At 41.0% G+C, this 25277-nt stretch overlaps 1 protein-coding gene across 1 annotated transcript in view; it reads right to left on the minus strand.

Moving 5' to 3' along the window:
• ANTXR1 (ANTXR cell adhesion molecule 1) overlaps positions 1 to 24358 on the minus strand; it is a 116400-nt gene extending 92042 nt beyond the window's left edge. The window contains exons 1-7 of the mRNA XM_080370310.1: positions 18649 to 24358; positions 9426 to 9497; positions 8505 to 8576; positions 5867 to 5948; positions 4620 to 4653; positions 2676 to 2755; positions 869 to 937 (exon numbers count right to left, since the gene is read on the minus strand). Of these exons, the coding sequence (XP_080226436.1) occupies positions 869 to 937; positions 2676 to 2755; positions 4620 to 4653; positions 5867 to 5948; positions 8505 to 8576; positions 9426 to 9497; positions 18649 to 18800 (561 nt within the window). The 5' untranslated portion in view covers positions 18801 to 24358. The remainder of the gene's footprint in view (positions 1 to 868; positions 938 to 2675; positions 2756 to 4619; positions 4654 to 5866; positions 5949 to 8504; positions 8577 to 9425; positions 9498 to 18648) is intronic.
• Between the last annotated feature and the right edge of the window lie 919 nt (positions 24359 to 25277).

Genomic DNA, 25277 nt, shown 5'->3' on the forward strand with positions numbered 1-25277 from the left:
ACAGTCATCCAATTCCAGTTAATTTCTTCAGCATCTAAATGGCTTCAAGTAGCAGCTGTCTTTGAGGTTTGCTACTCCAGATCTAGTCTCTTTGCCATTTTTGTTCCCTCTTTGCTTTCTCTATAACTTACCCTGGATTGCACTAGTCTCTGGTTTTGATTCCAAGGAGATTACTCTAAACCAAGTTTGTTTTGACTCCTTTTTGAATCAGTGTTTGAAGCTTTGTTAGAAAGCTGAAAACCTGAAAAAGTTCTACTCAACAACTATTTCAGCACTCCACTTAGGGGCCGTATAAGTGTTTCACTCATGTTAGAAAAATATAATGTCAACTGTCACACTTGGTGTGAAATCTAATTCATGGACATATTAACATTCATGTGATAAATTTAGAAGTCAGACTATCAAATGGGAAAACACTGTAAAATATTACTGTCACTAATAAAGCTGTTGCTTGTTATGGCATAGTTTTCCCGTGAAAGAAAAGTTGTACGCAAACTGAAACATTATATGGCAAGACTTGAATTTTATGGCAAAAAAAAAAAAAATTCCCACAACCTCCTTCTGCCTACAGCTTAAGCCAGACTGATTTGCTACTCTTCCTGTGTCTTTTTCTCTGCTTTTGTCCACCATTAGCAAGAGTCACTGTGGCATGCAGACAGAGGAACAGTTCTCCACATATGGATATTTAGACAGAAAGGGGCTGAAACCCAATAGCCAGACCAAGACACCTCAGGCAGTCACTTTAGACAGTCAACACAAGGAGAGGAAGACCACTTGAGAAGTCTTGAGAAAGTGATTCAGGAGCACGTGCTTGTGTTCAATGTGTGCCTTTGCCAAGTACCTCAGTAAACTCGAGTGCCTCATTTACCTGGGTCTCATTGAAGTCTTTCACACCAACACAATATACTGTTGCTCCCAGGTCACGTGACCGATTAGCCTGGAACAAGGAAAGGTAGAGTGACGTGAATGCAAAATGTGATGGGATGCAGGTTTCTGAAAAGTCTTAATCATAAATTTAGTCTTTCTCTCTAAAACGAGCAATGGGGGGACTTACCGCAAAAAAGCTTTAAAAGCTTTCCTCACTGATTCTGCAAAAACAGGTTTTATCTGCTACTAGGGTACCTATTTGTTTAGTAAAGCAAATCCCGTTATTTAGTGGGTTTTTTAAACCTAATTAGCTCACCTTCCCAGCTACTCCATCTTCCTAACATTTGTCTGTCCAACAGATGTAAGACAGACTAAATCCATTTTATTTTCATCATTTAGGACATATCCCAGTATAACAGTAACCTAAAACATTTTTCTGTTTTCTGTTTCAGACGTGTGCCTGGACTCATGATACCTATAGGTGAAGAGACATTTTATTCCATCTCCTACAGAACTGTACTGCTCCGACTATTTACACAGCATCTCAACTAATAAAAGGAGAACATACACAGGTTTGATTTTTCCAGGCTATTTCATTGACATGCAGATGTAGTTGCATTGACTATTCAAAAAGCAACTGTATTAAATTCTGTTGCCTCTGTAAGAATGAAGTCATTTAATCATATTTCATTACAACAGGAAGACTTGACCAAAAACCTATGCCCAGAAAAGATGGTAGCAAGTCAGATTATATCAGAAGACTGTAGCAGTTCAAATTGTTCAATAGCAAAGTGCTTTACAAGAAAAGCATCATTCCAGTTCTATACCGAGAAACTTAAACCCAAACAACCGAAGCAACTCACAGCATAAAAGCTGAGTTCAGGACCTCCGTTCTACTAGCTCACTAGCTGTTTCTCCCCAAACCAACACAAATATAACACTCCTGACCTCTCAACTTGTTCTTTCACCTCTAAAAACAAACTTGTTTTTCTTGTGGATTTTTTATTTCAGAAGAAAAGATGAACAGTGAGGACCGGAACTCTTGATTCATGACATTTGTTTGTGCTGTAGCAATATTGGTTTTATTCTGCAAAACCATTCTTTCTGTTGTCATTGGATTTAAAGCTGCACTTTGGACAGATTGAGAGGAAAAAAGAAATCTGTCAACAGCAAATTCATGTAACAATACCATCTTCCAAGCTTAGGTCATCTTAAATTTGTTTGACTGACAAGTGAAAACTGGTTCAGCTCTTCAGAGATGACTATCAAAAGGACGTCAGCAAGAACACTATACAGCAAAGCTTGCAAGTGCTCAACCTAGTGTTTAGCTAATATTTTGCATAATATGCTAATTTAACAAGGGTGCTGAAAACACATGCTTGAATCTTGGAAATATTTGTGGAAACTTTGGATTTGATCCTCTGAAAGGCTTTCTGATGTGACAGAAGATTATAGGAACAACAGTCACCCACTTTTTGTGAAAGAAGAAAAGTCAAAGTGAGATCCAGGTATTTCCCAGAACAATTCAGCAAATACTGAAACCTTTCAGCTGTAAACTATTCCTTCCTCCACATTTTTCTATTTTTTTAACTGGAAGTTTAAAACCCTCTCCTTTCCCATGAACAGCCTTAGTTTTGATGAGTCAGAAGCATTGCTACCGTTACTGTTTATCCTTAAGAATCATGTCTTAAGAACACCAAAGTGAAGTTCTGTCACTAGGGAAATATGTTTTCCCTATCTTTTGCCTTCAAAGCAGCAAGCCCAGACATTTCACTTTCTCCCTGGTTAAAAAAGTGTAAGACACTTACCTCCCTCTCAGAGTAGAAAAATAGGTCTTCATGGAGTTCTCCATCTGTCAACGCAATGATGACACTTGCAGTTCTGTAACCTAAACACACAAACTTCTTTAGTCTCTTGTTTGAGTTGTATTTTTTAAACTAGCCTAGATAACAACCCACTAGCAACCTGTCAGCACACTTAAAGGGTCAGAAACAATGGGCTTCAAGCCCTAACCTCCCTCCAGCCAACCACTTTTCAGAAGACTTGAATTTCTGCATACTTTTTTACACTTGGACACCTGACTTCAATACCAGTTTTATACCACTCTCCTGATGTGCCAGTGATTTTTAACTGGCAGCCCCTTCTATTTCAGTATTTCAGACCAGTAGATTAGACCACAGCCATCAAGAAAACAAGGTGTTCCTAGTTATTTCCTGATTTTATTAATGCTGTCCATTCAAGAAATTCAGAGATTTTTTTTCAGCTTGTGATAAAAAGCACAGCTGGGATATGGTAGGAAAATGGCCTAAAATATGTAACATATTTCAGCAACATAGTTAAACCTTCCAATCTTCCCCTTGTATTGATTATAGCTTGGGGTTTACAAGTTTGTACTACTTTTCAGGAGTGACCAAATAGAATTAACTCATATTTCTGACAAGGGAATTGCTATAGATCTGAAGGAGTTCTGTAGGTACATCTTGCACACTGTTACAGAAAGATAAAATCTAAATATCTCAAGGCATGTAAATTATCAACCTTTAAATTTATATAGCCATCTAGGGCATTTTCCTGCCATTACCAGTAGCTGTGCCTTTAACAAGCTTCTGCCAAAGAGATAAAAATCCAAACAAGTAACTTATTTAATTACTACAGAATAGAGAACTGACACCTAATTTTCTTGGTGCTACTTAGAAATCCCCAATTTTAAGTAACGTGGTAATGATGCAGCAAGGAAGTTGAGTGCCTGAGAAACAGTAAGCAACACTCAGGGCCATTCCTGTTGCAGATGCCTAACTCAAGTGCCTAGGTGCTTCCTGTAGGAAATGGAGAAAAGTGAGCACTTCTTGTACAAACGTAGGAGCCCAAATGACCTCAGAGATGCCTTTCTCCCTCCACTGGCTACTGAAGGAGCCTTTGGATCTACTGTAGGTTGTAGAAGCACTCTTTAGTGACTAGACCAAGGACAAACACAGGCCAACATTCAGACTTGAGGACCCAGCTGGCCACTGCTTCTTGCATATGACAGCAACCTGTTTACATGTAGTACATATACTAGCATGTAAAAAGCATTATCAATCCCAAATCGAATGGTTTTAGCTATCTATTCCATTCTGCTGCAGTCATATTTTACAGGTGAGCCCCAAAGCTGTGTGGACGTGGTCACTACTTCATTTTATTCACAAGTGGCCCTGCAAAACCATTAGGACTAGCTTTGTACTGAAACATCTGGTTGCCTGTTTTTTTGGCTTCCAAGAAAATTGTTTATATTTCTACTTCAGGCTTTACAATGCAGAAATCTTTTATATTAATTGCAAGAAAGGAAAGGACAAACATTTTTGCAATTCTCTGCACTTACTACTAGATTTAGTAACTGCTCACTGAAAAAACTTTTACCTACCAGCACCTCCACATACCCATGTTTCAGAAGGAAGAAGAAATGGTTACCTGAGTCTTCAAGCAAAAAGAACAAAATAAGGTACTAGACAGTTTTGATAAAAGAGTAGGCACCTTCAGTCAGCCTGGCTTCTCATTTCTAGCCTGAAACTCATTCATTCTAGCTCTGGATCCTTAAAGCTCCACCTGTTCTTTTTCCTTTTCAGGGACAACTAGCCCAAAGAGCATTGCATTCCTGTAAGAATAGGAGCCACCTCCCACCTTTCCCACAGTGAAGCTGCATTTCAAATCTATGAAAGTTGTAGGTCAAAAAGAAAGAGAAAAAAAAAAATCAATGGATGAAGAAAGTGTCTCACCATGAACATTTTCATAGTAAATCTGTTCACTTGCCTGAAATTAAATCAAAATATTATTAGCAATAAATGAATAATAATACTTTGTGGGCATCTACACATGCACCAGAAAGAAAGAGAAGATGGCAGTGAGGATGTCATGTTTGTAGTCCACACATAACCTTGGCTTTCAGAGATATCTGCTTCGTGGAACAAGTTTCTTGCCTATGGTTCTGATTGCCTATGGTTCTTCAGTGTCTTATCTAAAGCATAACTCAGTCAGACCAACCCCAAGGTCACTGGCCAAGAATAATGTAGTCTCCCACTATTACGCTATCTGAAAATCACACTCACCTTCTGCCTTGAGAAACATTCTACGTCCATTGATAAATACTCCCCAGCACCTCTAGATCAGCTACTCCAATAGCAAATAAAAAAACTGCAGGGAGATATTCTTATGCTTCTGTCTCCCCTTTGATCTATGCTCAAGCATATTCTGCAGGGTAGAAAGGCAAAGGCTTCAGTGTGCATCAATTTAAAATTAAGAAGTAGGCCACCCTGACCACACTTGACTTATTCATTTCATTTCTGTTCTGAATTTAAATTTGGGTTTTTTGGACTTCTGCAGAGTTTCTGAAGTCACCACACTCTGGGACTTGGTTTTGGACTCCTAGTTAAGAGCCAGCATCTCTGTCAGGTCACCCGAATTTTTGTTGTGTGTTCACATGCATTTTCAATAGGCAGGCAGTTCCGCAATCCTCGCAAATGCATGTGTAGTACAGAAGTGGGAGGGGTTCAGGAGTTCAGGTTTAGAAAAAATCCTGAGCTTGTAAAACAAACAGGAGATGGCCAGAGCAAGCAATAACTTTTGGGCAGCATTATTTTTCTACCAGTGAGAACATGTTAGAGCCATGGTCTCAGCTCCCACCCAACTCTAACAAGCCTACTACAGCACCCATGTAGGACTCTGGGCAGCTTTCCACTCTTTGTGAACATGGTTCCATGTGGGATTGCAATGCCAGAGACTTCTGCCTTGTCCTAAGCTGAAAAAGCTGCTCCCCCCATAAAAGCTGAAGGCAAAAGAAAAGTAGCAGGGTTTACAGCTCCCTTTTACCGGATCCAACACTGTGTACACTTCAGTGTGTCTATTGCATAAAAGGGAAATAGCCCCAGTTTCATACTAGACAATTATTAACCAGATTCATTTGTTTAACATTTCCTGAGGAGCACCTAGACACAGTTTAAAGGCACTATAGCATGCAACTAGTTACCCTTTCAAATCCTTCATGCATGTATGTGTCACCTCCTGGAAGGACCTTCTGCAGCTCTTCTAGACCCTGACGTATCTGTTCCCTGAAATGAATGCAGATGCACTGTTAGATCCAAGATCAAATTTACCAGGAGCTGATATCCAGGTGAAGAGATGCATGGTAGAACTAGATACAGAGAGGGGGGGAAGACTTTAGCCAGTGTTTATATAGGCTAAAGTAATGTCTGGGTAGATGCCTTTCTAAGGATGTGGAAAACAGAACACTTGGGCTGCCGGTGTTCCCACAGCCTGGGGAAAGCATCACAAAGCAGCATCTCCCAGGTCAATATCCATACATTTCTTTCTAAATACATATTCCCTGTGCAACCCTGGTCAAACATTTGATGCAGAGCAGCCCACTTGCACCTGGCTCACTCCTCACTTAGGCTGTCTTGACATACAAATGTAATCAAACACACACAAAAAATGAACCAATCTCAAACCATCCTGGCAACTCCTGTTTGTTTGGACATTACACCTTCAGTTCCTGTTCAAAACTGACTTTAAGATTAAAGCCTTTCCCAATAGTTTACTACAATTCAGGGTATCTGTTTCAATCTTTTTAGAAATCCCAGGCACCGTGACAGATCATCTGCAGGCTAAACGGGATGGACGCCCCTTTGCTGTTCCATTGAGTTGCAGGCACCAAACTCTGGAAGCCAAGTACAGGCCAAGAGTCTTTAATACCAAGATAACACCTGCAATGTGTGAGGTGTATCTCTGAGCAAACTATAAAAACTCCATGGGAAACCGATTAAGTCACTGCAATTCAGGACCACGCTGACATTGTAAGACTGAACGCCAGAAGGCAGTTTTGTCCCTGCATTTTTTAACTACCTCAGAAAATCCAGTTTGTGTGATCACAACTCTATCTCATGTTTGTGAGGCTGACTGCAGCAGGGCATCAACATATCAACATTATCCAGTCTACAGAGAGGTAACTCCCACAGGGAAGAAAAAAAAAAAAAAAAAAGAAAAGAGTATCTGCTTTTGCAGTAGGTTGAATTATCAAACTTTCAAGAACTCATTCTGTACCTCTGATATCCCAAACTTGTAGGACATGGAGCTTGTATATCATATGTGGGCTAGGGACAGACATTTCCTCCATTCAGCTACCCATGCACATACCAAGCTGAAGCTGAATATAAAATAAAGACCATTTCCTGTGATCAGAACTATTTTTTCAAACATGAGCACTGAAATTTTGAAATATACAACAAAAGTCTTTAAAATATGTCAATCCAATCCCATTAGAAGCACAATTTTTCCAAAAGGGATATTAAACACCCATAACCTTCACATTCAGATGCTGATACACCACATGGAGACAGGGGCAAGGTAGAAGAGGTTTTGCCACTGCTCCAGCTTCCCAATTAAGAAAGGCCAGCGTTAACTAAAGCCTACACCTTGTTTGTCAGTCCTCCAGTAAAAAACAGCAGCTCTCCAGTCAGCTGGCTTTTAGACTAGTACCATATCAATATCCTGTTCCCAGTCAACATTTCTAGGACAGCTGGATAAATACGAAATACATTTCCACATGGGAAACACTGAAGTCTCATAGCTTAGAGCCTTAACAGACTAGAGATCTTTGCAATGGGGTGTGCTCACAGGGTGGGAGACAGAAAGAGCCAGGGAACAGGTTCTCTTCTGGCCTCAAGTTAGATATGGTTCATTCTCTTTATACTTATTGCTGCAGTAAGTGGCAAGAGATGCTTAGGCTGGCTGGGTTTAATGACATTTTTCATGGCTGGTATGTATGTGGATTGCTCTTTAGGAAAGCGGCCAATTTCCTATTCATTCCTCTATAGTATGTTCTGGTATGCAATTTCATAGACATCCAATATGTAAAACACATGCTGACTTATACAGTCTTCACATGTGTTACATATATTTTTGCTCCACGTGGCAATGAAGTTAACAGAGGAAGCAAGAGTGATTAAAGAATCTCATCCAGCTCTCCTTGAAGTCAGAGTAAAAAAAATAAAATCCATCCCATAGATTTTACTGGGATTAACTTAGGGATCTACAGGGATATGACAATATGACAGGAACATGCTTCAGAAACATGGCAATCAAACCAGCACTTCCAGAAAATATACATGCTTGCAATCCACCCTAAACGCTGTCTGTCTATAACATACCTTCCAACCTCCAAAGAAATCATGTTCGCCTCTACCTCAAGAGTATGGATATCACCTACATCTTTCAAGTTTATTTTTATGGGAAGGGACTTTCACCTATTTGTTTGCAGAAGAAACTCCCTAAGGATGTTTCAAAGGCAGTAAGGCTCTTGTCTGGCAAAAGCCTGAAAATCTGTGGAAGGCAGACTCCCTCAACGAAAGCAGTTTGAGTCAAAACCCTAATTGCTGGCAGAAACACTTTTAGAAGTTAAAATTAAGAAGGCAACCTCTGCCTTAAGAGACCTTAACGCATTCTAGCAGAACAAGTGTCACATGTGAAAATGGGCAGGCAATTCAAACAAATTCAGAAGCACAAAGGTGTCACAACACTGCTCACAGTGGACTGGAAATCATTGAGCAAGGAAGGTGAAAAGCTACAAGGACACAAAAGCTGCTGTGCACCTTTAGACCTCTTCTTACCTGTCTTCTGTTAACCTCATTAGAATTGTCCCTCTAGTTGAAAAAACAATGAAGGACATCCTCAGCTGAGGGCTGGAGAAGGAGAGGAAAAAAAGTAAATTATTCTGGTGGTCCAGACCAGAGCTTACCGTATGCTTAACACCGAACACACAGATTGCTATCTATATTACCACAGAATCAAAGGACGTCTGGGTCAGAAGGGACCTTAAAGATCATCTAGATCCAACCCCTGCCATGGACATGGACACCTTCCACTGGACCAGGTTGCTCAAATTCCCACCCAGCCTGGCCTTGAACATTTCTAGGGGTTACAACTCCACAGGATGAAAGACAAGACTAAGCAGCAAAAGGCGCTTTGCCTTTGGCCTTCCCAGTCAAGGCAAACCATGAGGATTCCTTCTTAAAGATGTAAATAGCATGTGCATCATGACCTTAGGACTGCTAAAGCAAGAAAGGCTTAAGTGCATCCTGGTATCCCCATGGAGACGAAAGAAGGCCAATTTTGTTTATCATAACACATTCCACCCATGGGCCTGGGGGATTTTTCACCCAGTCTCAAGTCACTCAGTGCCTGAAAGCTACAGCCTAAGGCCTCTCCCTGCAGACCCAAACTCCTGTACTACAGGCAGTAGCCAGCCATCTCAGAAACAAGTGGATTCCTTCCCCACAAAAATACAATTTGATCCATGGAAGTCAGGCAGGAAAAAAGGAAAACTATTAGCTTATCTGCTCCTACATGACAGAAATCTGGGGAAAAGCAGTCAATGGGATAATCTGAGAAAAGCATTAAGAAGTCTCTCCCCCCCAAGTCCCCTGGTGGGAAGCAGCATGTGCTACTTGACTGTGACTGAGAGTGTGTCTCCTAGCCGCTGGCACACACCCCCCTCCTCGTTCGCTCATCTGCAAAGCAGCGCTTCTTACCTTATGAATTTGCGGGCCAAATGTTCCACAAAATGATATATTTCATTCCAATGGTGCAGGACACTTCCTGATCTAGGGAAACAATTATTACAGGCAATATTAGTTTAATTGCTGCTATTGTAGTTTTCCCAGCCTAATGTTTTGTTACACGTTGCTCAGCTAGTCATTCCTTTTTCTTTTGTTTAACACTCACTGTCCACACTCTTCCTTTAAAGAGATATTAAATTGTAAATGACATTTCCTACTTAACTTCGAAAAGCAGGAATAATTTACACTCCATGCAAGTGTCTGAGGCTACACTTGGCAATAACATATGGCAGTTATGCTAGACCTTCAGCACAGCCTTAAACAAATAAATCCTGTATGAGTGAAAACCCGTCTCTCTGCACAGTATTTTAGATTAAATCCACCAACTCACTTGCCATACCATTACGCAGAGCTTTTAGCTCAAGTGTATTTTGAGAATAAAATGCAGTTGGAGGAACAGATTATTAACCTTCTCTACCACTATGCTGTATACATTCTATGAAATATAAAACACCTTAGGTCCACATGCCAACTGTCCTGGCTAATTCATTCACACCCCAGTTGAAGGCAAAACAATTTAATTTTGCATCACAGAAGAATAAACCATGGACTATAATAGGACTGGATTATTCTTCTTTATGCTGTAAGAACCAGGAAAAAATTAGGTTAATCAGCATCTTTCAGCATTAAATGCCCATCCCAGCACAAAAAATTCTATGAACACTGGAATATTAATATTGGAAAAAAATCATTCCTAGAATCAGAAAATAAATATGTCATCACTTATTTAATCCATTGAATACAGTTAAAATATTTATAAAGGAAATAACCATTTTAGTTTTAATAGAAGCTTTAGTGATCTGCAGCCTGAGGAAGAAAAGATGAGCATTTGAGAAGAGTGGGGTTTTTTTGCTTCACAGAAAGAAAAAGCATCAGACCTGACTGTTCTACCTTAGATGTGAGAATGCCAATGAACAGCCATGAATAGATTCACCCAGGCACTGCACACCTGGTACCGCCAACCCCAGCCTGGCTGCAAAGAGCATTACTTCACTTCCTATAAGCATAGCAAGCATGCTAAACACATTGTGCAGGTCATACAAATTTCCTTCCATTCTCCCCACACCTGGTTTTTATTTGCAGCCATTCAGTAAAAACTTTGGCCTTACCCACTTGCTCCGTGATACCTTAAGCCATTGTATGACCCCAATATATCCAAAGACAACCTTAGATGACATGCAATGAGGACCCTTGCACAGGTACAAAAGCATATAGACCGTCTGGAAAAACAGTGAATTCTCCAGCTCTCGTTGCAGAAAGGAGCTGATACCAAATGCACTTTAAAGACAACCTTAAGGGGTCCCCAGTTTTGTCCATGATTCTAAAGGTCAGATTGCAGTGGAGACTTGATCATAAGCAAATGTTAATAGTGCTTCAGGGCTCTCTTTCCTTTCATCAGACAAGGACTTGAAATCATGACTTGTTCTTCATACAAATAGGTATTGGAGAGGGCCAAAGAAACACTAGTAGCAAGGGTCTTGATAAACTGATTAAACCACACAGACAGTGGGAAAATTGCTGTCTTAGAACCGATGAAGGGCAAGGTACATCAGTACTTGCTTTCAAACAAGAAACAACTCCCGCTGCATGCAAACCGCAAACTGATAGAACGTAGACATGCCAAGCTCAGCCCCATGTGCAAATTCCTCTGAGATGTATGGAATAACTCTGAGACCCTGAATATGACAGGCACTCCACTCCCATCAATGCCAAACAGCCCAAATAATTTCCAATAACTGGCCTGGAAAATAAGTATTTATTGCCTTTTACGGTGAGCTGTAAAAGAAACACTTGACTTTATAGCAATGATTGCATCAGTCTCTATAAGACACATGAAGCCAAGGCTTTGTTAACCATAAAAAAATTACTGCCTCCTTCAGTGAAATGTATGTTGCTACAGACCATATATCCACCTCTCAAAAAAAGTACACCTCGTTAAAGTTTCACGTCTCGTCAACCATCCGGTAGCAGACATGTGAAGCCAGGATCCCTTCACACATATACCCTAACCAACCTCCTCCAGGCCATCAGACAACACAACCATACTACACTTTATGTTAAGGGAAAACATAGCGCTCAGCCTCTGCCAGTACAAAGCCCTAACTAACCCCCACCTGCAACAGGACACTGCCCTAGAAGCTACGGTAGCTTTCAGAAGTATGGTTATTTCTTCTCCTCTGAAGAAAAGTTGATCGTCACTTAAAATTACTATTGCAGCAAGGCAGCTGGGAATGAGATCCAGCCACAGAGCACATAAGGTATGTAGGTCGTCATATAAAACTCCTGTCATTTTCCATGGCTCTGAGAAGTCATGCATTTTTTGAAAACAGCATTTGCCAGAATAAAGCTGAAAAACCAATAGCTCAGTTCAATGATGTGCTAGTCAATAAGTCAATAGCACATCCTGGTTAAGTGTTTGCCTTTGCAACTGCTGTTCCACCAGTCTTAAATTGTTTGGGCAGTTTTTTCAGGTATGCAGTGCCGTTTAATTCTTCACAAAGCATGACTTCAGCTCCTGCTGCACCACCTCCCCTTCATCATTCTCACTCTGTTCTCCCGCCAACAGTCCCATCTTTATGCCCTCTGGAACAAGCCTCCAAGCATCTGAAGTTACAGCTTTTTTTCTGTGAAACCTTCCTACACATCTATGAATGTACAAAAGGAACAACCTGAAGTTCAAGAGCTTGTTAATGTTAAACACCTATTTTAAGGAGACTTCTTACCATTGCTACAATCATAAAAACAAACCCTTTCTATCCCACAAAAGGATGGTTTCTGCTTTCACTGAAGTAGGGCAATTGGCATACTCTACAATCCATTTATTCTCATCTCTACCAAAGCAAGCTATAAAAGGGTCCCAAAATGAAGGCTCACACTTTTGCTGACCATACGTCGTTCCTTCCAGCGCAGCAAGTTTTCCTCTGAAGCTAGACAACTTGCAGTCTACTTGCAGCTAAAGTCTCCATCTACTCAAGCCCAGCTGCCAGTGGCTATAAATGCCCAGGTCTGCATTTAGAAAAAAGTACTCCTCCAATACATAAAATACATCTTCTGAAGCACACTTCAGATTTCCTACAGTCTTCACTTGGCATAAAATGGACAAAACCAATAAAACTAACCTTTTGCAGTCAATGGAAGGTTTGAAAAACCAGCATTAGCTTACAGTTTTCAACTCCACAGCTTTCAGCTGTGTTACTTGGAAGCCCTGCAGTAAAAGCCACTTGTCACTTGTAAAGCCTCTCACAAAGCAGGCCAATACTCTGAGCAGGACAAGCATTTCTAAAGCCTAACTGTAAGGCAATAAAAGCCAAATTTAAAATCCTTATCTCTTCACATTCCCAAAGACAAACAAGATGATCAACGAGCCACCACTTTGCAGCTGAATGGTTGGTTGATGCTACAAACTTGCAGTTTAAGAAAAGGCTCATCGTGAGGATGCCAAATTCTCTTGCTGGAGAAAAGTCTAATAAATGGAAATTAAGATTAAGTAAACCATCATGCCTTTAACAAGGGAATGATACATTCTGTGGTCAAATGTGATGATATTTTCTACATCTAAACTAAATGTAAGGGTAAGAGACACTCCACACAGTTCTCCAGCCACAGAGAGCCGCACTCTGGCTAAACCCACCCTCCCGCAAGTACTTTTCTCCTACTCACTGTGACAAGATGCACCATAACCCAAAGCTGCAGCAACACAAACCTTCTTACAGTTTGTCTGTCCTGCACTTTTTAGACTCCTTATTTCCATTTCTGTCACTGCACCTTCCCAAAACACCCGTGATTTTATTTAGTTCACAAACTGGAAGAAAACAGAATCAAGCCCACAAACTCTTATACAAAGACTTCACACCAGTTACACGCACTGCAGCTGACAGAAGTAGACACCTGATTCAAAGACTGATGTCAATCCAAATTCTCCTTAAACTTCCACAGTTTTGGGCTAATGTCAAGAAGTCTCATAGCTGCCAGAGGTGGCATTTGACCCAAAAAGTTTTGCAGCATCTTTTTATTGAGCTCTTTAAAAAATAACACAAATGAGCCAAAAAGTATCCTTTGTCTTTGCAAATACTTCAGGAGGAATTCTGAAAATACTACATAACACAAAGATGTTACAGAGATGATGCAATTCTTTGAGGAAATGTTACTATCTTTTACCACACTTCACATAAGAAAGTTCCCCAGAGATACTGTCAAATGTTTGAGGTTACAGGGTCTACAGAAGCCCAGTTCAGAGATTCTAAGTCCAATCTTCGTCCAAGAACATTCTTCTCTCCCTGATTGGCAGAGGATATTTATAAAACCAATGAATAAACAAGTAACCATGGTCTGAATTTACATTGAGCAGTAGATGAAGCGCAGAATGCTGCGGGCACACACTTAATCCTGGATGTAAGACAGCTCCCACCCATCCCTTTTACCAAGGAATAGTTAACCTTAGATTCACCACTGGCTAAAAAAACCCATGTACACAGGTCTTGACAGGTAAGGATTTCACATGCTAACTTAGCTCATTGCAATTGCATGCCTACATGCCTACAGTGGACTTAGGAGTTAATTACATTCCTTCAGGCAACAAGTAAAAAGATACAAGAATGCACAAATTTCTCCACCCTACCTTGCTAGCATCCCTCAACCCTCATGCCAAAATAAAAACTACGCCTCCGTATACTTGCAGCTCCCTGCCATCCAAACCAAATGCATACGTTTCTCTGGATCTGGATTCAGGCCTGTGATTCCAGAAAAACAATCAAGGAATCACTGACTAGGCCAATGAAGATCAGAGATTGTTTTGAACCTATTTCTGCAGGCACTCTATTTTACATTGCCTACTAAAGACTTGTATTTCCTCAGATTGGAGCAGCTAGATTATTACTCAGCTCTGTAAGGGTCCTGTGGTTAGGGCTCACATTTCCCAAGGAAGAAGCGGTTCACGTAGGTCAGTCTCCCTGCCTGGCGATGCAGTGTCTGTCTGCTTTCCATCCCACTGTGGCCCCTATATTCTTCTACACTCTGAGTGTAAATCTGGACTTAGTCCTGTTTAAGTCATGGTAACTACAGCTACTAAAGCTAGATTCAGAGAAGCAACTATTAGCCTCTCTAGAGCAGGAGCTTCACTTCAAGACAACTTCAAGACAATCACTAAAAATAGATCAGCTGTCTGGCTGAATAACGAAGGGATCACAGGAAACAGCTTGGATTACTTGCTTCATTTTGCCAAGGATCTTTTAAAGCCAAGTTTTCTTTCACGCATGTATGGTTCCTTGTGTGTTTTCTGCACATGGGTATAAAATGCCTACTATTTGCACACAACAGGCAACAGCATAGGAAATAACACCTTTAACCTACAGAGGATGTAACAAAAGATTACTGAGAAGACTTACTCATCGTTATTCCTTCCTCCCTACCTGCAAATAAATTAATCTGTGAGCTGCCTCTAAATATTCCAGCTGTGCTCATGGGAGGTATTTACATACTACAGCAGTAGATACCATGTCAGGTAGGGGCTGGGTCATAGTCTTCATTAATTTGTCACATGGATGACATATTTAGAATAACTGGACAGTGTCAGCAAAAACAAATGTTGGCTTTTTTTATCAACATCTCACTGCTTCCTCATTCTGCCTTCTTAATGAAGGCCCTGAATCTTATACTCAGGCTGTAAATTCTGTGGCACCATCTTCTGCCATGTTTTGGTACCATTCAGTCTATGGCAGCCTCGGCCCATGAAACCCCTCAGTAACACAGAAGGACATGCCATCTAGGACCAGCTCTCTCAGCAATTCTCCCAAGACAAACTGGCCTTCGCTTCCACAACACTAGGCTCACCTTGGTATGACCTCCACTTTGAGATGCTCAGCATCCTGTATGACTAGATTCTGCATATAACCTAAATGCAAATAGCATACTACTATACTCTAAGTAACATACAGCTTGAGTTTTAGCCCTCTCCACCTTTTTTTGATTTGTTTTGTTTTGCTATCAAAGCACAAGAAAAGTGGATTAATCCAGTCTTAATTCACATGAATACAATTCCTTCAGTGAACCTGTTGTCAGGCAGCTCAGAATTTCAAGTTAGGTGTTTTCTGTGTGTGGTACTATTTTTATCCTTTTAAGTTTGCTGCATGTCAAGCAATGATTCTCCAGAGAGCTGACAACCATTGTTTCCTCCAAAGTTGGGGCACTGCAACAACAACAGCGAGACAACTTCAGTTTTACTTGGCAAGGAGTTTGCCCAACTCAAACCGCAGTCCTCTGGGATGTCTTTGCATCACTTTGGGAACATTACTCTTCTTGCCCGAGGTCCAATGGTCACAGCATGAAAGGCCTTCTCTAGTGCTATCTAAGCTGGTGAGAACTCTTGGAAGTGATAAAAGACACGCAAGTGCACGCACAGAGATTAAAGATGCAATCATACCCTAGCAAACATATCTGGTACCATTCAAGCTTTTGTTTGTTTGTTACATGCACATCAAAGCTGCGTAGCATAACAGGATTATTTCTTAATGGCTGAATGCTGGCTTTTCTTCTCTTTCTTGACCTGCAGAAATGGGAGATTTGCTTGAGGTCCTCTGAGCATGCCATCTGCAGGGCGTCACATCTCCAGTTGTCTGCAGACAGCTGGAGGAAGCCTGGTTTCCCTTCAACAGTTCACACAGCAAGTTTGCAGGAGTCTTCTAAAGGAGAATGTTGCAGGGAGCTAAAGCATCACTCCAGGAGAACAGCCTCTAACACGTGCCCCTTCCTCAGTGGGCTACATGTTCATGTTGAAGGGGTTTCCTGTGGGCAGAGCGCGCTTCAGGAACCAGGTCTGTGACAGGACAGAGCACAGTGCAGCAGCTGGAACACGTCCGACAAGATGCACGCATCCAGGGCGCTAAATGGACAAAGTCACTGAGGCAAAAGGGTCAGTAGAGGGCTCTAGCACTAGTGACTGCCAGGGCCGTGTTTATTGTTTTTTATATTACTCCTTTGATCCCAGAAAGTAGGTTGCTTAATATTTTAATGGCTTTCTTCCACCACTGAAATTAATATTTCATTTTTAAGAATCTACATGTCTTCTCCTTCAGTTTTCTTTATCACTTTTAATAATTTTGATCATTTTTAGAGCTATTGCAAACCTGAATCTATTCCATATCTGTTCCATAGTTTGCCTGGAGGCCTCTCTCCACATTCAGGACTGCAAGCAGCATTTTTGAAAACATTCTCTGGACAATTAGAAGATAGAAAACCCAGGCTAAATAAGACACATGTTTTTTAGACCTTCATCTTAGCCTCTAAGGAATAAAAGAAAGTTTTAAAGCCAAAGGATATGGGATAACCTACTCGACCACAGTAAGCCTTTCATCAAAGTAAGGCTAAACAATCACGTCCACAGTATACTGTACACACTAGTAGCTTAAACACCATAACTCCCCTCCAAATTCCACTGGTGAGCAACGAAATTTTTACATCAGATCCAGTTCTTTTCTGCACTAGAAAAATCCCTGAAATAGGAATCCTGCAACTGTCGAAGCAGGACTTTTTGTTGAATACCTTGATACATACACCAAGGTAAGCCTGCCTACTTGAAAGTTTGTGCCAAGCCTCATTTCCACCTAAATTCATAATCTCTTGAGCAAGGCTAGAAAGTCATGCCTCTGACTAACAGGACAGCACAGAACTTGAAATAAGTGGCTGTTAAAATCATGTTAGCTCAGAGGTATAACACACACAACCATCAGATTTGAGAAAACCTTCAATCCTGCTTCAGCTTTCAGAGAAATACAGTTTGTAAAAGCTGTCTGCAGTACAAAACATGCTCCATTGGTTTTGGGTGGGTTTTCTTCTTTTACATGTAGCAATAGAAGTATTCTGACTAATAACTGAACAGCCAAAGCAACAAAATGCCCTAGACAGGTATATTTTTTCCACTGAATAAAGTAAAAGAAAAAAAAATACCTTTCCCTTGGAGTGTTAGGACAACTGGCACACTAAAGGAGCCAATGTCTCAGTCTTACATTTTACCCAGTATTTTGTAATAAAGTGTTATGTAATTCCAAGTAATTTATACTAGCGGAATGTAGGAGCTACTGCAAAACACTCAAGAGGATCAGTCAGAAATCTTCATGTGTGAGCACTTTTGGCAACTTGCAAATACTTTCCTGTCTCTGAAATTTATGGTTAATAATGTCAGTACCATGGCTCTGGCATGCATATTCTCCAGTATTTCCAAACCTTTGGTTCAAAGTAACTGTTTTTAATCAAGAAAATTAGGAGAATCATTTTAGCTAGTACTTTTTAATACTTTTGCGTAAATTGTTGTATTGCTTCAATATGAAACTTTCCAAAGCTCAGCACATATCTGTTTCATATTGCTCCATCTACAACCTGAAGGCCTGCAAAGAAGCAAACTTACCAGTGCCAAGAAGATGACACTATCACAATTAGTGATGAAAAAAGTGAGATAGGTAGTCATCTTCAGTATAAACAGTCAAAATATGCATTTGATTAACAGGAAACAAAGAAAGTGTGACTCAGTGTAGAGAAAACAAAGCTCTCCTTAAATGAGCACTCTAGTCCTTTTCCATCACAAGGGCTAAACTCAGACCCTTTCTAACGGAGTAGCCACCTCTCAGAGCTGGGTCTTTACCTGCAAGTTTTTGCTCTGGAACATACAGAGCTAAGGAGCAAGCGGTAACAGAAGCAGACCTCCAGGCAGGCGAGCATTTCCTCCACGTTTTCAGCTACAGAATTAATGCCTTTAATAGTAACTCTCCAACCCCTGCTTTCATGAGTGCCTCAACCTTCACGGTTCACAGGGAAATCAGAGGTGATCAGGGTGCTGCCCTTATCCCAACCACTCTTTTAAGAAATTGCAGGGTCAAGTACACAATAAAGCTTCTATATCAGCCACAGCAAAACTTACAACAATTCGATTTACACAGCACAATGGGATTATATACTAGACCTACCAAAAAAGTTACCACAACGAAAACAAAGCCAGAGTAGTAAGGAGTTTTGCAGGTCCCTTGGGACACAGGGACTTCTACAAAACCAAAATCCAAAGAAAACCTCCTTGGTATCAGTATATGCTATTCCGGTTCATACCTAGAGAAAGATTTCTTCGAGAAAGAACAGAGTAGATCTGACTTACTTGTCTAGAATGAAATACAAATCAAATCCTCCGTAACAGGCAGGACCACCATTCTCTCTCTTTCCACCTTGTCCATCACAGGCTAGCATAAAAGTTGCTAGGAAGAGACATTTGAAGCCAAATCTCAAGATGCTTTGCTTTGCAATGGCCATTATATCCACAGAGGAGGAGAAAAAGAAATCTCTTCTTCCAAGGCTCCTTTATTTCACAGGTTTCTCCACAAAAGCCATTCAATGACCTTTAAATGTATATGTGTATATTTTATTCCTTAAAACTCCACTTGTAACAGTTGTCCTCAGGAATTGCAAGACTTTCCCCCTTGTTTCCCTTGCACTTCTGTTTCTTGGTTTCAGATTTCAAGATGCACAATACTGTATTTCACTTTTTTTTTTTTTTAAAGGGACTTGACCCTCAGTCTTACTTGCAGCTCTCTGAAAGCAGCACCATTGTTTTGCAAGAGCAGGAGCAGCCTTCTAACAAATCTTGCTTTGTCACAGACTCCAGAAAATACAGGGAGGGTTTGAGGTTTTTTTTCATTCCTTAATTATTATTGTTATTATTAAGGATGGGAAGTTTTACTTTTCCCTTAGCAAAAAAAAGCTCAGAGAATGCCACCTTGTGGCGAAAACTCAAGCTGACGGGAGTCTGATTTTAAGCACATCATTCGTGCACCGACTGTACTAAACATACCACAGCAGCTTTAGGTATGATTGTAGAAGTCGTTTTGCTTACAGCAGTCACACAGCACCACGCTGAGATATCTTTGTTTCCTACGTAGGCAACATCTGAGTTTGAAGACTTTAAAAAACCTGCAGTAGCTTCACAAATGTTGAAGTGACAAGCCACACCAGGTTTCATCCCTCGTATTTTTTCAGTCACAAGAAACATCAAGCAGTGTCTGTGCCTATGAAACGGGCTTCCCCCTTTTACCACCCTTAGCAAACTCATTTCAGCCACTAGAGCCTAAACTCTCCTCCTTCCAAGAAAACTTGCTGGCAAATTTAACTTCAACTACATTTGTATTTTTTGTCTCCTTCTACAAACAGCACCAGAAGCTCTAAAACCTGAACAGGACAGCTCAAAAGCATTGTCCAGTCAAAGCACCACCACCCCCATACCAACAGGAGCTAAAGTAGAGATCCCAGAAGCAGGGGCTTCTGGCCTTCCCTCTCAAATCCCCTCAGGTTGTAACACACCTGTTCTCTGAGTGTAACTGCTGCTTAGCAGAACAGCTTCAGGTGTTGCATCAAGTGCAGAGGGACCAGGTCAGCTTTCTGACGTGGGATGCAAGTGCACTTTAGTCAGGCTTTCAAGCTGTTCTTCATTGCCTAAAGAGTTAATTTTGTCTTTAAAATATTCTTAGCAAAAACAATCAATCTGAGGAAAGATCAGGAAGACCAGCAGGGTAAGTTTCAAGAGAAAATGACAAACAGCATGACGATAGACTTTTGACAGAAGTGCAAACATTGGCATTACAAATTAGTCAGGCACTTTGCTGCATTGACGATTAAAATTTTGGGAGTGTTCTCCCTCCCACACCTGGCTATGCTCAGCAAGTACACCAGCTCCATCTCCTCTAATGTGAGTAATACAGAGAGAGACATGGACAAATGGTACCTCCTTGGTCCTGATGTCAAATCCTGATCAAACCTCAAGTGGAGATCCCTTGAAAGTTAAAGCTTCTCTAGGGCTAGACAGAAGCATGATCAGTTGTTTAGTAAATGGATATTTTGGGCTTCCACACCTAAACTCAAGAGAAGTTGGGAGTGCAGGTGTGAGTCTTTCAGTTACCTCTTAGTCTGAGAGTAGTAATACAGCTCCTTACTGCATAGGCAGAAGATCCATGTCAGGGAATCAGGCTTCCTACCATGAACAAAAATAAAGCACAATGTCAGAGAGGTGTATGAGAGGCTTTGCTGAGGTTGTTGTGATGCTTCCCAAACTGAGGGCTGGCACGTGCACCAGCCCTGGGTGGGCAGGATGTGAGGACAGGTGCTGCTTTTGGGGTCACTGTGAAAACGGGTGGAGCTGCCACCTCCTGGTCTACATATCTGGGTGATCTGGCCCTTCAGTACTGTGAGTTGGTGTCTAAGTGCAGGGTTGTGCTAGGTGAACAAGTAGGGTCTGGGGATTTTGAAGTGTTATCTGGATGCTCTGAAGCAAAAATGTTTATAGTTATGAAGCTTGAATTGCCCAAACCCTGGGGTTATGCAATAGGTCAGTATTTGAATGCTGTACTGCCCTAAGGAAGGGGATGAGACTAGTGTGTGGATTCTTCTTTGGTATGTTAAAGTGAGTGGGAGGATGTAAAAATAGGAAGGGTAGAAGAAAAGCTTCCTTTCTGGGGACTGATATGCTGTTTTTGAGAAATTTTGGAAAAGTACTTAGGGCCAGCCTTAGACCTGAGGTATGGCTAGGACTCCTGCCACAGCCAGATAAAGTATCTCGTCACTTGTCACTAGCTTTTGACCTGTGTCTGCCTAAAGATGAAAAGCAGATTGATTTCTTCCATTTGTCTCTGACTGGCCCTGAGATAAACAAATATGTAGAGGTTAGAAAAGAAAAAGGCTGTACCTCAGGAAAATATCTTTGGCCTGAAGCTAGCAGAGGGAAAGGAGGGGGAATGGAGGAAGAGATCAGATTCTATGTAGCTGTGGATTCAGGCTGACAGAAGGCCCAGGAAAGCTTGGGAAAAAGCCAAGGAATGAGGCATCAGATGAAGCTTAGAGCACTCTGAGATGGAGGGAGCTGCTGACAAAGTGAAACACCATGCTGTAACACTGACTTTCTTCAGGGCTAGTCCTCTTCGTGTGTCTGTCTCACAAATGTGTCTGTTCATGATCTGGTGGTAATAGCAGCATCAACACTCTGAGAAAAGCAGCTCCATAAAAGGAAGCTCATGTGAGACACAGGACTGGAATTGTCCACAGGCACTGAAGTGTCTGTCTGTTCCTCCCTCACTAAAAATGTTAGAAATAAAAATATTATGAATACTATAGGGTTTTGTGTGAAAGACCTAACGACTCTTGGAGAGACTGGGTGTGCTGTATTCTTTGTGCAAAAGAGATAAGAAGTAAAGTTTTAATTGCATACAGCATACATTATATATACATGCATAATACATTATATATACATGCATACATACAATAAAAAATGCTGGTTTAATTGCATACAGCACTTCAATGGTTAATTAAGCACCAAATGATGCCCTTGGTGTGTGACTGGAATTTGTATATGTAAATGATGGGGGAAGTGGTATCAGTAGGTTTCCTTGTTTTATCATCTAGTCCTTTACGCAACTTTTTTTGGAACTCACAGCTTGGAAGAAGCTGGTTCTGTCAGTCTGTGGTAGCAGAGGTGCTGCTGGTAGGCGAGGCATAGCACAGGGTGGGTCTGTGAGCACTCACTTGGGAGTCTGGGGGTGGTTCCCTTTGGCTCGCAAAGGTCTGATCTGGATGGTGGATAATGGCTTCTGTCAAGATCTCAAAATCGTGTTCGCTGGCTTTCATGGCACTGCAGGAAGCTGTTGCAGCACTGGATGGATAATCAAGATGTCACAAATTGCCTACACTGACCAATGTTATTATCACAAATATATTATCACTGCACAGGAACTCCTTCCATGTCGTCAGTGTAGCCAGTGAGTTTAAGGACATGTCTTTATCTTCAAATGGTGTAATTCAGCACAGCCCTGCTAGTATTAGCAGAGCTACACTGTCTTATGTGGTATAGAACAGATTTCCCGGTATGAGTTGTCTGCCTTTACATTTCAGTTGTACAACGTATAACTCCCGGCTGACACCCAGTGGCCAAGGAGGCTTTTTTCTTCCCTGGCTTGCTCTATTTTTTCAAGAGATCAATAACACCCTTGCCTCTTGCTTTTATGTGGTTTTGCCTTGCTTTGATTTTATTTGTGTCTCCTGCAACATGTAAGGCAGTATTGCGTCATTTTTCTGGTCATTACAGTTAATTCCACTGGTGGTTTTTTTAACAAGGGCTGCTATAGGTATGTAACCTCTTCCTGAAGAGGAATACTATGCTAAGTATACAGATGAAAATATAATGCTTGTAATGTATTAAATAAAATAGGAGAAAATATGGTATAGGGAATATTTCTACCACAATCTAAGAAGGCCATGCATTTGCCTGCTTTTTAATTTCTAAATTAAAGCGTAAAGCTGCCTAGGAGCAGGGGCGCAGCCAGATGAGCTGTTGTCCCCTTTGGTTAGTGCCGTAGGAAAACAGGGCTGTGTAATAAGGCTATGCACATCCTGGCAACCTTCCCTCCTCTGCTCAGCATCACATCTATATTGCTTTTGTTTGCCTTTAACCATTTCCAAGCACTCTGCCAACACTAGAGCATCCTTGCAGCACCTCTGCAGGTGTGTCTTTTACATTCACTTACAGCCAGAAAAAATGCAGCCCAGTTTACTCAAAGGGGCATCTATCATTAGTGGTAATTTTTCTCTCTAATTGAATTTAGACAAAGGTGATCAGCCTGGTTCCCACTGATCTGGAGTTTGGAACAAATGTTGAGGAAATCATTGGAGGTTTCCAGTTTTCAGCATTTCTGAAAATTGGGTGGCTGACTTTGACCTCTCTTCTTAAATGAAATCACTCTGTTAAAAGTATTTTCTAAGAACCTGAGCTCAAAACTCTGAATGCTCTAATGACCGAGTTCAAACCACAGCATAGGTGCCTGGATTCTCAGTCCCCTGTGACTCACAAGTCCATCCAATTTGATCAGATATTTAGACAGCAGTAATTAACCCCCCGAAGAAATCAAAGTTCATGAATTTTGAAATAATTAAGTCCAAAGTAACAACAATTATCTAGAAACATGCATTTAACTTTTAGACAGCAGTAATTAACCCCCTGAAGAAATTAAAGTTCATGAATTTTGAAATAATTAAGTCCAAAGTAACAACAATTATCTAGAAACATGCATTTAACTTTGAGCAAGTGAATATGCAAACAGCACTGATGAAGCACTGTTTGTTTAAATGAATATTAGGATCTTCTGCAGTTCGGTTTCCACTGGTTCTAAGGCAAAAGGATAAGCACACACGCCCAGCAGGAGGGAGCAGAGCTGCACAGAATGCAAGATTCAGATTTACTGACTGAATTTCACGTAATCCTATGGGATTTAAAAACAAATCCTAGGGTGTTGTTGGCTTTGCAGTGTCTGACCTGCCTTTTTCAAAGTGCTGTAAACATGGAGAATGTGACCATTTATCTATGAGGCAAGACATTGTATCTTAACTGATCCTCTTCTTCCTCGAAGACTTTTGTTGGAAGGAGTTAGTTATACTGATGTGTGCTCCAGCCTGGAGTTTGGACTGGAGTGATGAAGGGAAAACTTCTCCCTTTTCAGCCTGCACCGTGTTGTCAAATTATCCTGCTTCTAATCACGCTTACAGATCTCCTTTGATTGAGTATTGCCTACTATCTTCAGTACTGCACTTATTAGCACATGCTTTAGATTTTATGGGACAAAATGCAGAAGAGTATATGCAGAGTGCAACTGTGATTCTTTAAAATCCCAAATCATTGCATATCAGATCCTGGAAGATGGCTTTGTGGACATCCACCATGCACTGCTCTCTGCCATTAAATGTCACCTGCCGGACCACTGTAACCTGCCTCTGTGCGGGAGGATGGCAGGGGTTGGAAGATTTGTAGTGAGGTTGTTCTTGCTGTTCTTCAGAACTCTCATATGTGTACATATGCTGTGGGGGTGTGCTGGCAGGCAGAGACTCTAGGCTGGGGTAACAAGACCTATAACAGCTCCAACAAGCAATAAAGTTTCTATTGAAGCATCAGATTTATTTGAGGCCTTGCCTCAACTTCGTTTCTTCAGACTGCTTGTACTACAATTTTGCAGTAAGCAAAAGACAGGTATTTTTGTTGCTGCTGAGGAGTTTCTTTAGTTTGCTAGGTGGCTGAAGTTTCCTTTTCTTTTGCTTGTGTATGTTTGGTATTAAAGAAGCACATACTACTACTAAGAAGTTTTTTCCAGTCCCTGCTGGAAAGGGAGTTAAAGAAATGCCAATATGAAGGCAAAGTGGGGCATGGCAAAAGCTGAAAGATTTTGTTAGGATACTGTATGATGACTAAAAATAAGCAAAAATCCCTCCTAAACTTCAGTTCTTCTTTCTGTCATATTTAGCCTCAGCCTGAGCAAAATGAGAACTGATGGTGTGTGAAGGAATTAAAAGAGCTTGTGTAATACCAAAAAGGAAGGAGACTAGCAGCAACAAACTACTGTCTGTCTCCTCTGCTAGGACTGATGTATGCTAATCCAGATAATTCCGATGCTTTTGCCTGAGATGTGCCTAAGTGAACTCCATATCCTTTCAAACTGCTCACAGAATAAAGCCTCTGGGGATCAGTGAGAGGGAAATAGAAACTGAGGGACATTGCATGGCTGGTATTCCTCTTAAAGACAGATTTATATTCACCTGGATAACCCAGGCCACCCTGTCCTTTTTGTTAGAACAGAAGAGCTCAATCTTATTTTTAAAAGCTTTGAGCAACAGTGACCTTGCCTTGCTGGAAAAAAAAAAAAGTACTTTAATTCCCCTTGAAACTTCTCTACTCTCAAATGTTTGGGATTGGCTTCTTACTCT

The sequence above is a fragment of the Falco punctatus genome (genome assembly GCF_963210335.1).
Source record: "Falco punctatus genome assembly, chromosome: 20".
Classification (NCBI taxonomy): domain Eukaryota; kingdom Metazoa; phylum Chordata; class Aves; order Falconiformes; family Falconidae; genus Falco; species Falco punctatus.